This window comes from Anser brachyrhynchus (genome assembly GCF_964034855.1).
Source record: "Anser brachyrhynchus genome assembly, chromosome: Z".
In the NCBI taxonomy this organism is placed as follows: Eukaryota; Metazoa; Chordata; class Aves; order Anseriformes; family Anatidae; genus Anser; species Anser brachyrhynchus.
In genome coordinates, this window is record NC_137697.1 from 79,652,884 (window position 1) to 79,665,903 (window position 13,020).

General features: G+C 46.9%; 1 protein-coding gene across 5 annotated transcripts; it reads right to left on the minus strand.

Moving 5' to 3' along the window:
• Positions 1–770: 770 nt before the first annotated feature.
• ZBTB5 (zinc finger and BTB domain containing 5) lies at positions 771–13,000 on the minus strand. 5 transcript variants are annotated; one of them, XM_080574964.1, is made up of 3 exons: positions 12,801–12,928; positions 4,950–5,835; positions 771–4,027 (listed from the first exon to the last, which is right to left on the minus strand). In XM_080574964.1, exons 2-3 carry the CDS (start codon positions 5,048–5,050, stop codon positions 1,999–2,001), a joined length of 2,130 nt encoding a protein of 709 aa, XP_080431090.1. In that variant the 5' UTR covers positions 5,051–5,835; positions 12,801–12,928; the 3' UTR covers positions 771–1,998. The 5 variants fall into 5 exon arrangements, with proteins under 5 accessions (XP_080431090.1, XP_080431092.1, XP_080431093.1 ...); XM_080574966.1 differs by lacking the exon at positions 4,950–5,835 and having other exon boundaries at positions 12,801–13,000; XM_080574967.1 differs by lacking the exons at positions 4,950–5,835; positions 12,801–12,928 and adding an exon at positions 12,536–12,669.
• Between the last annotated feature and the right edge of the window lie 20 nt (positions 13,001–13,020).

The window sequence follows — 13,020 nt, forward strand, 5'->3', positions numbered from 1 at the left end:
TGTTTCTATGTTCCTGTTTACCTTGGATGCTCAAGGTGCAAGTGACACATTGACAGACATTTGCCAATTTTCTTTTCAGCACGGAGAGGTGTAACTAGACATTTCTTCATTAGCTGACTACTGTTTCACATAAAGCCAGGTACAGAAAGCTTTTTATGTTTCCTTTGGTCTGACAATGAATGTTTGGTTTGTAATCTTCAACAGCGTTCACAGTTCATCCTGATAAATGACCTACGGGACTGTGTATTAGGATATTTTCTGTTTACCAAAACACAAGACCAAGATGTTTAAGATTAACTACTAGGAACACAAACTCCTTAAAACTGCTGAGTATCATCACACAGGATATCTTGGCTATATAGAATCAAAACAAGTTTGCAAATTGTTTTTGTATTAACAGAGAGCAGTTGCTCTGTGACTTAAATGCCAGGAAACATCAATCATCTGTCTCTCCAGAGCAGTATGGATGTGCTGAAGCCCTGACCCAGCTTCGATAGAACAACATTTATCAGCAGAAGCACTGCAAATGTAGAAACCCGGCATTCTGAAAGCTGGGAGTTCACATGCATCTAACAAAGAAAACAAGACACTGCAAATACTGTTAGTTACAATGGTATCAAAGAAGAGGAAATTAAAAAGATGTACGCTGTTCTCTCAAAGAACAAAGATCACTGAATTTCTGCTTTACAAAGTGTGCAGTGCTATTTTTTTAATTAAATTTATGCTATTTTTTTTTTTACTTTATGTAGAAAGGTACATTTATGACACTACTTTAAACAAAAGGATTGGATTTGTTTACTACACTTTACATAGAAACATAAATAAATATGGCAAACAAGGACCATTCCTGACTCCTCTGATGTAAGAAACAATCCATAATTGTGAGGGAAAGTAAGTGTACGGAGGAGAAAATTAAAGCCTGAAGAGAAGAGTACCAGAAAAGAACAACGTGCTTATGCAGTAAAGTGGATCAGACTGACTATCGGCATGTCTGGGAATAGCAAGAGACTATCTTAAACACTAAAAAAATGCCATCACAAATTCTCTCTCTCAGTCAAAATAACAAAACAGACAAAGACAAGCTCTTTTCAGACTTTTGTGTATATGGAATTTTAAGATAGGAAATACAAATTGGTTAAGATACTGCTAAGAATAGCACAAACAAGAAACAGTACTTCACTTATCACTTAATACAAGTTTCTTCTACAGAGAAAAAAAATCAATGAAACATCCAGATCTTGCTGTATTCCAAGTATGTATACAAGTGCTAGTCCAAAAGTTACTTGTCTTGGATTTAATTTAAGCACCTTCATTACACAGTGTTCTTTACTACAAAACAAGCAAACATACATTCAGAACCCTAAAACTATTTTATAATTAGCATATTTTAAAGCATTTTATGTCAGACAGGTGCATCCAAAGTTGTTTTTCTTCTAAAGATACGCAATCTGCAGTAAACAGCTCTTTGCATTACCGTTCACACACAATGCAGCAACTTGATTTTTGCAGGTTATTTATTTGTTTTCACTTTTACAAAATACTTCAGGAAAAAAAAAAAAAACACACAAGAAATTTGCACTTCAGTTTCTCGTTCTTGAAACGTGTTACTTCATGAGATCACTCTCACTCAATCCTGACCCCTCTGCCATGCAAAGGAACCTAGTTTTAGGGGCTGTATCCCTGTAAGCCCCAGGCTTGCACGTACATAACAGTAACATTTCACACATCTACAGACTGCGTAGTGCTGACTTCCGAGGACCACAAAGTTCTTCACTAACAGTTGCTTAAGCCTCACAACACCCCTGTGAGGTAGGTATGTTATTATCCCCAATTTACAGAACCAAGACTTTTGTGTGTGGCACAACCACACACAAGCGTTCACGGATCTATGAGAGCAGCTTCTTAGCTTGAGCAAAATAGTGTTAAAGTTCCTGCAGTGCTTCAGAGAGTTAAAGAGTTTGTACTGGCACTCTCGTTCAGGCTGGGGGGTGGAAACGGTTAAAGCAAAGTGCTAGGTAGGTTGCTGCTCTGCCACCTCAGACAGGTTGTTTTGGAATGTTTGTACAGGTGGCTGGACTGGCTGAATCGTTTGCCACACTTCAGACAGGCGTAAGGCTTTTCTCCTGTGTGCACACGGATGTGTTTCTTACAGTCTGTTAAGGTCAAAAAAGTCTTGCAGCAGATCTTGCATGCATATTTGCGCGCGCCTTCTACAACCAAGACGTTGTGCTCGGATAAGGCTTTCTTACATTTTGAAAGAACATCTGCAGACGCCCTTGTCAGCTGTGGTGGACCGGGCTGCGAAGGATGCCCATTATCAAAAGAAGTGGTCCCATTCATGATCAACTGGGAACCGGATGAGTTATCCTGCAGCTGGGAGCTCCTGACAGAGGTCACGACAGGCATTTTGGGGGCTATGCGGCGGTAGCCAGGAAAGCTGCTGGCTCCCCCTCTTACAGAGCCTATCATTGCTCTTGAGAGGGAATGGAGGCCCAAGCCCGACCGTGGAAAGTCCATGCCAAACTGTTCTGCAGCCCGGTACCCCGAAGTCTGCACACAGGGAAGACCCATCACATCCTGCATTGGTCTAACAAAATGAGAGTCTGCAGGCTCACTGAAAGGATTCTCAACATGAGAGACCGTGGCAGATGAATGACCACTAGCAGGCCCTGATTCTGGGCTCATCAGGTAAGAGGCATCGTTGTCCATTCTGCAGTCACTTGTTGTGTTTGGAATGTTGTCATCGTTATTTTGACTAGCACCATAGCTGCCACCCCTGCTTTTATTCAGAAAATTTGAGATACTGAAAGATGACTTGTGTTCCAGGTTGTTTGACACCTCCATAATATGGATATCTCCCACCCTATCAGTACTAGACTGCGGGTCAGAAAAGCTACGATCGCTGCTCTCAGGACTTAGCTCTATCTTCTCTGCGCTGACAACCCCTCCTTCCACTTCAACAGACTCGCTGCCTTCTGCCTGGGACGTGACATCGCTCACCTCATCCTGAGGCTCTGGCGAGCTCAAGGGCTCAGATTTAACCACCACCCTCATGTGCTCCTTTTCGTTTAAACTGACCTCTGGATTGTCACACGGGAAGTTGTTCTTCTCAGATGCAGCCTCCTGGTCGAAGCTGGTTTCCACTTGCGTTGCCTGGGATGCCATGGACATCTGCGGAATGTTTCCTCCACCGTTGTCAGACTGGCTGGGCACTTGAGTATCTTCCTGAGCACTGAAAGACTGATCAAACATAATAGTACTGTCCTCCTGGTTATCAGTGATGGCATCAGCCTTTGAGTTGTCCACAATCTTCAGTGAATCCGCTGAAAAGAAATCCTCCCGTGAATGAACTACTGACTGCCCACTCTCTGGAGTCACATCAGAAACAGACTCATCTATGGCAGGCCTCATTCGCTGCCTGGCCCGGTCTTCTGAAGACTGCTTACGCTTGTGGAGACGGCGAATCGGAAAAGTAGTGCGCTGCTCTATGTTACTTCTCATCGTGGAGCTCATTGTGTTTGGCTGCTCCTCTGAGCTCTGACTGGAATTTAAGGCAGAGCTCACAATACTCAGCCCAAGCTGCTGGAGCATGAAAGACCGCTGCATGCGTGCATTTTGCTCTTGAACTCTATCAGTCGGTGGAGACATTGGCAGTGTCCTGGTAGTAAGGTAGTGTTTGCATGCTTTGACGACAGAGTTCAAATGTAAGTGAGATGCAGCCAGCAAGACATCCATAACGTTGCTCTCTCCAAGCATTAGTGTGGAAGTGTACATCATGTCTATGAGAGCAGCAAAAGCTTCTGCTGTCACCACTTCACTATCCAGCTGAATCATATTCATGGTTTGATCTCCTTCTGCTACAGTAAAGAGAGCTCGGAAATGCGTGCTACACGCTGCCAAAACGGAGCGGTGGGCTTTGAAATGCCTGTTTCCCACTACAATGACGCAGTCGCAAAGTTGGCCATGCAGCCTCTGGTAGTTGAGCTGCTGAAAGATTTGCTCAAAGTGTCCTGGAAAATCCATGATCCTATAAAACAAAGCAGAACAAACTATATAATATTAAAAATGGATGCGGTTCTACTTAGACCACAGTGAGACTGCGTTTAAAAAGGAAGGATGATGGCTAAAACACAGACGAACAATAACTAGATCTTAACTCACCACTGCTGCACTCTGACTGTATGAGAACTAGCAATCTTGCAAAGAGCACAAGGGAAAAAAAAAACTGATTCTGTCATGGAGGTGGCCTGGTACAACAGCGACCTAAGCAACAGACTTGTCACAGGCAGCTCCGCTGCAAACTGAATAATGCAGGTCATTCTACCTCTGTTAATTTCTGTCCAAACTAAAACATACTCCATAGTAAAACATCAGATCCTGGTTATATTAATAAAAACGGAAACAACAAAAAGTAATTGTGAAGAATCCACTGGAAGCTTTGTTAAATTGCTTGTGGTATTAGATAAACTCCCACTGAAGTCTGAACTTTAATGCCAGTCTCATTCAATCCAGCTCTTGCCTTCTGCAAACGACTTTCTGCAGTTTCTCACCTACTGCACTGAGCCATTGATCACATACCCGCTTTTCACACGGACACTCAGAAGAGGCAAGACACTCCTGCACTGGAACAAGTGGTCAGTTGTTATCTCAGACTGCAACCTTTATCTATCAGAAGTGTAACGCAATTTTCATATCCACTATAGCATATAAACTGGGAGGCACTCCTTTCTTCTTTCTAGGAAATACATAAAATGGTACTAAGAAAAGTTTAGCAGACATTAAGAGCTGCCTCTATACTCACAATTTCTTACGAACCTTCTTGGTCCATAAAGAAATTATAGAGAGCTTCGTATAAAACGATGCACTACTCAAGACAACTAGACAAACTCAAGGGTGTTTTTTTTCAGAAGTTTCCAGCAACCAAACATAAATAAAATCTTAGTACTCACCGTAAGACTAATGAGGTGTCACCTCTACTTTTCTCATAAGAAATCAAAGAAGTGTGAAATTTGGGGAAAGGAAAGGTTGCTTGGAGGGAGGGGATGTACATCCATCTACACACATACTCGTGTTAACGTTTGTTTTTCAATATCAATACCGAAGTATCATGGGGCACAACTGTAAAGCAGCTACAATAAAAGGTCACACAGAATTATTCTTTTGAAAAAGGGTCAAATATGAGTCTACTAGTACAGAAATTTTGTCCTCAAATTTACATGTTTACTTCACTTATTGCACAAGTTGTGAACAAACCATGTGCTGCATGTGCATATGAGCAGTCATGACTAGTACGAATAACGTGCATGAAGAGTTTCTGATAGACACATCCTATCAGTAAAGAAAAGTAAAGTCTGCCTAGAAATAACGTTTCTATTTGAAACTCATCTCCACAGGTGGTTCACTTTACACAATGACTTTGCTTGGAAGCTACGTGGAGGCTGGAGACAGTACCTGCAAAGTACACACACTCGTTCGGAGAAAAACTGGCAGCATTTGGTAACATGGATGTTAATTACTTTGCAGTTTTGTTCACCTGGATATATAGTAACCTTTTACCTCCAAATCGGTGTGTTGTGCAGCCTTCTACATAACATAGCGTACTGCATACCATTAACTTGGAAGGACCAGCAGAAAAAGCAGCATCTCAGAAATGCAAAGCCCATCTCCAGAGATCCTAGGCATGAGGCAGCAGCAGGTGACCACGAAGGCTGTCTGAGGATGGAGAAGCATGTGGGCCCTGAGCAGCCTGAAGCTCTGTGCTCTCCTTGCTGCTAGGCAAAAAGCAATAAGCAAGGCAGGGCAGATACGGGACTACTACTCTTGAGACACGTACTGCTGTAAAAAAAACATGTTGGCAAAGGTCAAGAAGGTATGCAATACACAAAAGGTCTCGACCGATGGGTCTACATTTGTGTAACCAGGCAGCTACGCAATGAGGAAGACCTGTGGGCTTCCAGCAGCAGCTCAGATGCAACTTTGATGCAGATACTCTCCATCGTCAGCCTGTCACGAGGCTACTACAGATGTTAGCATGTGACAGCAGGTACCATTTTCTGATTCAGATTTATGAAATCCCTTAGAGGCGATCTGGATGAAGAAAGGGACCTGCCCAAGTATGTGGATTTTGCTGCACACAGGCTGACACTGGGCTCTATCGAATGAAGGGAATCACTAATGGAGTAGGCCAAGAGACCCGAATCCAAGGCAGAAGAGGTGGCAAACTAATATAAAAGGACAAAGACTACAACCGTTGGCTGACACAAAATCTGACCACGTACCCCCTGTCCGCTCCAGCTGCCAGGCTGCAGAAGAGCAGCAGGAGGCAGCTCCCAAGGCAAGGCGCTACTGCCTCCCACTTCTCCAAGGAGCACAACGCACACTTTGCAGGTGCTAGCTTCAGAAACATTTCACCACATAGTGCACTGGACTAACAGCCCTCTCCTCGTCAAAAGCATACCGATTCCCAAAGAACCGGAGTTTATGTAAACACCAAAAAAAGCAAAACTTCTGCTGACAAGAATCCGAGGCAGTTGAGAAGCATTTGCCTCAACCTTTAATTGGTTCCTGTGTATTTTGAAAGCAGTAAGAAATTGCACTCTACGCCTTCCAGCAATGCCGAGGGTCCAGTTTTTAGTGCATCAAGAATCCCCTAATTTGGCAACACACAACCTATGATGCAGGAATGCGTGAAATATGCACTGTAATAAGATTGAATTAAGTAATGCGTCACAGTTCCAATCATCTCTACAGATGGAGATATAACAGAAAAGTATGAAAGCAAACTTGTTTTTAAGAAACAGAAATACAGGTAATAAGTGATTTTATTTACATTCCACTACGAACGCATATTTGAGAGTAAAACAGGACATTTTCAAGTAAACAAAAAAAAAATGACAGACAATCTTTGGAATTGCACAGTTTTTATTTCTGCACGCTTCCTCTCAGAGAAGTGCAACGCAAGGGAAAGTGAAGAAATCCTTCCTAGTGGTTACAGAATGACATGGAACAATAGGACCAGTAGACCCTGAATCCCAGCAACCTCAGGCAGCAGGACAAAAGGATCACAAGGAGACTGAAGATCCACAAGTCCCAGCAGGAAGTATTTGTAATTTGGTAGAGGTCAGGGCTGCTCTGTGACCAGTGCTGCTACATAGATAGCTGCCTGCCTTTCCAGCTTGTGCACGTCTAGTTAAACAAATGCCTTCCTTTGTTTCACCAGCCACAGCACACGGACTTCCTCCTCCGTAAGGAAAACTCCCCTCCAGCCAGGCTTCTCTGGAAAGCTGAAAAGGGACTGCAAAACAAGTTCTTGTTTGTCTCTATTTGCTGGGCTCTGAGATGAGCCAGGTGTTATCTCTGGCATAACACGCTGTCCTTGGCTTCAAGGGACTTAAAAAATAAGATTTAGGGAGAATTTAGGGAGAGGAGGAAAAGCAGACAGGGAGGCCTAGGAGTTGCCACGAGCGCCAAAGAAACTCTTTCTTTCCCTCCCTTTGGACTACCGTCTCTGCAGCATGTTCACCTGGGAGGGACCTTTACGTGGGACAGCTTTGCTCTCGACTCACTCCCCACTCAGGAGCAGCAGCTCTAAGGCTATGCAGTTTCACATCCCAGGCTGACCTGCACCGTGAACGGTGCTGCAGTCTACAGGCAGAGACACCGAGAACACCCGGCATCTACTGAAGGAGGACAAGGAGGGGATGGATCTCTTTTTCCTACAGGCTGTACCTGAGCAGTAGTATTAATCGCAAGTATTTAAAAAAATACAACAGCGCTGAACCGTAACTACCACCACCTACAAAGGCAGCCAAGGCAGGAGAGCTTTACTGTGCCGCATCTGCAGCTGAGCACAGAATTGTTCTACCTGCACATCTGCTCCAGAGGCACACAAAGTGCAAGGCCCAGCATCAGCTGCTTCGGCTGCAAAGGGTCATCAGGAGCGAAGCCATACCCAGACAGCTGAGCACTGCCCATTCTCTACCTCAGGTCATTTTACAGTGCTTCAGGCACTATAAAGCAGATCAAATACCGAGAGCTTGTGTACTGCCCAAAACAAAACAGTTCCAGGAGGCAGTGTCCTTCAACAGACTATGCAACAAGGCATGCTAACCCATGCAGTGGAGACTGGTTAGAAGAACAAACGCAGGACAGGATTCCACATCAGTAGAGAGGTAGAGCTGGACTCCAGAAAGGAAGATGGTCCCTTCTGCCCTGGCAGCAACATGTACCTGAGCATCAGGTAACAGGCAAGACCTTCTGTTTTTGATCAGTGGTCAAAAAATGGATTTCAAAATTCAGAAAGGGTTCTTGCTTAAAGTCACCGAGGAATGCCTGAAGCCTGGGTGTACCTGGGACAAGACAACCACCAGTTCTGCTTCAAGTAACACTAATGTGGCTTGGTATTTCACATTTACTACACCGCAAAGGCTGAAGTCCTCAGACCACAATCAAGAAACACAGAGTAGCTGAGATCTTGTACGTGACTCGCTTGAAAACCAGAAAGCTAGATTTGAGTTGTATACTACATACAATCTACATATGGTATTAGGTGAGATATCAGTTACTTCAGGTCACTAAATATACCCAAAGCATCTAAGTCAATGTCAAGAAATTTCCGAATGGCCTATATCTAGACACACCCCCTTAGTCTGTCTTTCTTTTCCTGGCTCAGCAACAGCTCAACTTTCAGGAATAGCTGGCCAAAAAGACTCCCCCGAAACAGTCATGTGCTGCATACCCTCATCACTTCCCTTAGAACAAGCCAAAGTCTCAAAGTCTCGACACGTCTTGACGACCGAATCACGTACACCACCAAGTGCTGTGCAAATGCCTACCTGGCTGAAGAACACAGGTGCTTCCAGCTGTGGGGGGTGGTTTCGGCAGCCAGCTTCGGCAGCCTTCATGAAGCTCACAGACCACTTCCACTTGACTTTCTGGGTACCCAGGGAACTTAGATTAATGCTTTGCTAAATCACACCGTCACTGGGCCTCGGATTAGGCATCACAGAATGGTTTGGGTTGGAAGGGACCTTAAAGACCATCCAGTTTCAGCCCCCTGCCATGGGCAGGGACACCACCCCCTAGACCAGGTTGCTCTAAGACCCATCCTGCCTGGCCTTGGGCACTGCCAGGGATGGGGCATCCACAGCTTCTCTGGGCAGCCTGTGCCAGTGCCTTACCCTCCTCTGAGTGAAGAACTTCCTCCTAGTCTCTGATCTAAATCTCTGCACTTTTAGTTTAAAACCATTCCCCCCTTGTCTGCCCAAGCAAAAGCTGCTATCTGTTTTATAAGCCCCCTGTAGATACTGAAAGGCTGCAATAAGATCACCCCGGAACCTTCACGTGTCCAGGCTGAACAACCCCAAACCCCTCAGCCTGCCTTCATAGGAGAGGTGCTCCAGCCCTTCATCATCTCTGTGGCCCTCCTCTGGACTCACCCTAACACTTCTGTGTCCTCCTTGTGCTGGGGGCCCCAGAGCTGAGCGCAGGGCTCCGGGTGGGGTCTCACAAGAGCAGAGCAGAGGGGGACAATCCCCTCCCTCGCCCTGCTGGCCACGCTGCTCTTGGTGCAGCCCAGGCTACGGGTGGCTTTTTGGGCTGCAAGCACACGTTGCTGGCTCATGGTGAGGTTCTTGTCCACCAACACCCCCAGGTCCTTCTCCTCAGGGCTGCTCGCGATCCATTCTCTGCCCAGCCTGTATTTGTGCTTGGGATTGCCCCAGCCCAGACGCAGGACCTCGATATATATAGCTGAAAGATGCTACTGAACAGTGCCCAGAAACTTGGGTTTTCCTCATAAAATAAACAAAGGACAATGTAGTAGTTGTACCTCAAAGCCCATTCCCAAAAACCTATATTTGATTGAATGCGATATCATAAGCACCAAGACTGCGGGAATCCCTGGAAAACAGCCAACACTTGAAAGTTTGTCAATATGGTATTAATAACTCTTGACCAACTAGCCATAATTATGTTTTACAAAACACTACAATAAACTCATACTGCATTTAACCATTGTATTAGAAATAACACATTTCTTAAAAAGCTTCACTGAACTCTGAAATACACATTGTATAATATCCTTTCTACTGTCTTTTTTTTTTTAATAGGCTATCTAGATGGGAGTAGGGTAGAGGCAGGCAGAAAGGAAGCCTTAACGTTCTTTCACATTTTGAGCAAGTTTTATGACTTAGAAAAATGCACACTAGCAACATTTTCAGACTGAGTAAAAGGTGGATTTTTAGTTAACACTAGTTTAAATGATTTGTGGTTGCCCCATACCAGTGAAACAATGAAATAGCAGTGCTACATTGCCTTTACACACACTTCCATATGGTGAATGCCAGCCATGAAAGGCATTCTTCATGTGTCCATGAAACGTCACAGAGAACATCAGCAACGAGCAACTCTGACTGTTCCTTGAGCATAGAGCACCACACCTGAGGCGATTGCTTCGCCAGGTTTTATAGAGTTCAACTCAGAGCATTTCTCTCCCCGTTGTCAGGGAATGCGGCTTACAGCTTGTCTACGAATCAGAAAGGATAAACTGCGCTGCAAAACCTGCTGCTGACTGCACCAGCCCTCCAGGGAAGAGTGAGAGGTTATTATATAACTTAGTACTCTTTCATCTCCTGAAAGGTACTGGAAATAGGTAGTCCAAGCCGTGGCAGCACCAACCCATTAATAAAGAGTAACAGCACAGTCTGTCCGCTGCTAAGAGCATCTTTAAGAGGACCAACTGGAAGCCTCCAAAGAATGGATAAATGTATCTTGGACGCTCCTGGTTATCTGGAGAAACTAACGTCACCTTGATGGCAGCACATGTGGCTATTCACCTGCTTCCTCAGGTTTTTGTTCCCCACATGTCAGCCCCGTGGCGCATCTCTTGGTCTCTAGATCCTGCAGCACGGTATCATACCTCACAGCAAGGCACGCAGTAAGAGCCTGGCACGCAGCACCTCTGTGCTCTGATGTGCCGTCTCACCCAGTCACCGGGTTGTTTCCCAGGAATCAATAAAGAAGAGGAGAATTAGATCATGGACTCTACTTGTGGTCTTAGGAAGCTAGAAAACCATCTCGGTATGAGAAAACAACCGTTGCCAAGAACACAGAAGTTTTTTAGGCATGACACAGCGACACAACTGAACAAATCTCTTCCAGTAATACCACTATTGGATTTATTCAGAAACAGAGCAGCAGGGACGGCTGCTACACAAAACTGACAATAAAGCCATTTAAAGGCAAGGAAAGATAAACTGAATTCAACAAGAGTTGATCTGAATTCTTGTTGTGATCTGTTAACGTGATCTATTATCACGTTATCAGTGCAGGAAGCATTCCTTCTGAATTTGTGATACTAAGGCAGTATTTATCAGTGGCCTTCCTCTCAGAAGAACAGCCTCTGAAGAGTAAACTGAGTTGACAGCTTCTCTGTTTATGAATTCCCCCCAGTTCACACCTCAAATTACAAATAATATGGAGAACTGAAGAGGTGCACAGAAACACCCAAATGGAAAGAGGAGGCACAGACACCTCAGCATCAGCATGATGCCTGCTTGGTCAATATGGCAAGAATTTATACATCTAGCTCTTCAACTTCACTATTTACTGGAGGATCACGCATTTTACACAAACCCTGTCCAAATACCTTCCTCAGTGATTCTGAGGCTGAAGAGGTGGGAGGGGACACCACCAGGGCAGCTGGCCTAAAACAACTGAAGGGATATTCCATACCACGTGGTGTCACGCTCAGCAATAAAAGGTGGGGAAGGGGAACGAGATGGGGGGCCCTTGTTATGAAGACATCTGTCGTCGCACAGAACTGCTATGGATATTGAGGCCCTGCTTCCTGGGACATGGACAAACGTTCCTTGTTGGTGGGAACTAAGAGTAATTTTTTTTCTCTCTCTGTGTGCTTCCACATGGCCTTTGCCTGTTTTGATTTTTTTTTCTCTTCCTTTTAATTAAATTATCCTTACCTCAACCTGTGAGTTTTTTTTTTCTTTTCTTTCCAGTATGCTTTCTTCTCCCAAACCTCTTTTGAAGAAGGGGGGGGGGGGGGGGGGAGAGAGTTTGCGGCAGAGTCTGGCTGCCCAGACGGGTAAAACCACCGCAATTAGTACGTTATATCTTCAACCCATGCAAGTATCTGCCTCCACACGGCCAGTGCAATGGACGACCGCGGTATTTCACCCAGGAGCAGCTGAGCTGCGTGCTCCTGCTCTTCAGAAACTCGCTTCAGAGAACGAATGCTCTGCACTGGGCCGTTCCACGCTCAGGCACAAGTCCGCACGGACGCTCTGCGGGGATCCGTAAATTTCAGCGCGTACGCCGAGGGGGTAAAACGGGCGCATTTCGTCAATCGCCGTTAAAAAAAGTCGCGATCCAAAGCCGCAATTTACAGCGGCCTCGTACGCGCGCTGCAATCACCGAGCTCCTTCCGAGCGGTTCCAGAAGGGCCGGGGGACGCCTGGTCGGTCCCGAGGCGGGACAAGGGCTCCCGGTCCCGCCGACACCGGCACCACCGCGGACCTACCTTCTTCCCGAGGCCGCTGCGGCGGCGGCGGGGCGAGCGGGAGGCGGCCCGGCAGCACGGCGGGGGCAGGAGCGGGGGGGGGGGGGCCCGCAGCGGGGCCGCTCTCGGTGCGCGCCGCGCCGCCGCCCCTGCGCCGCCCGCCGGGGGGGGGGGGGGGGAGGGGGGTGCGGGGCCGGCCCCTCCCGGCCGCCGTCGCCGCGCACGTCACGTGACGTCACGGCCCCGCCCCGCCGCCCGCGGCCCCGCCACCCCCCTGCCCGCTCACCTGCGGTCCCCGCCCGCGGGCCTCGGCGGAGGGGGGGAGGCGGCGGCAGGGCAGGGCAGGGCAGGGCCGGGCCGGGCCGGGCCGGGCAGGGCAGGGCAGCTGCGGTGGCGGCCGCTCCTCGGCCCCGCGGCCCCGTCCCCGCGGGTCGGCTCCGCCCCGCCTGTCGGACGCTGCGGCGGCCGCGCGGCCGGGCGGAAGTGACGCGGCGGCGCCGCCGCCG

Excerpts from the sequence above, each read along its gene's own strand:
- ZBTB5 (XM_080574964.1), bottom strand. The coding sequence starts at position 5,050 with ATGTACATCCCCTCCCTCCAAGCAACCTTTCCTTTCCCCAAATTTCAC. Across the intron at positions 4,028-4,949 it reads GACACCTCATTAGTCTTACG|GATCATGGATTTTCCAGGAC; the intron begins GTGAGTACTAAG and ends TTTGTTTTATAG.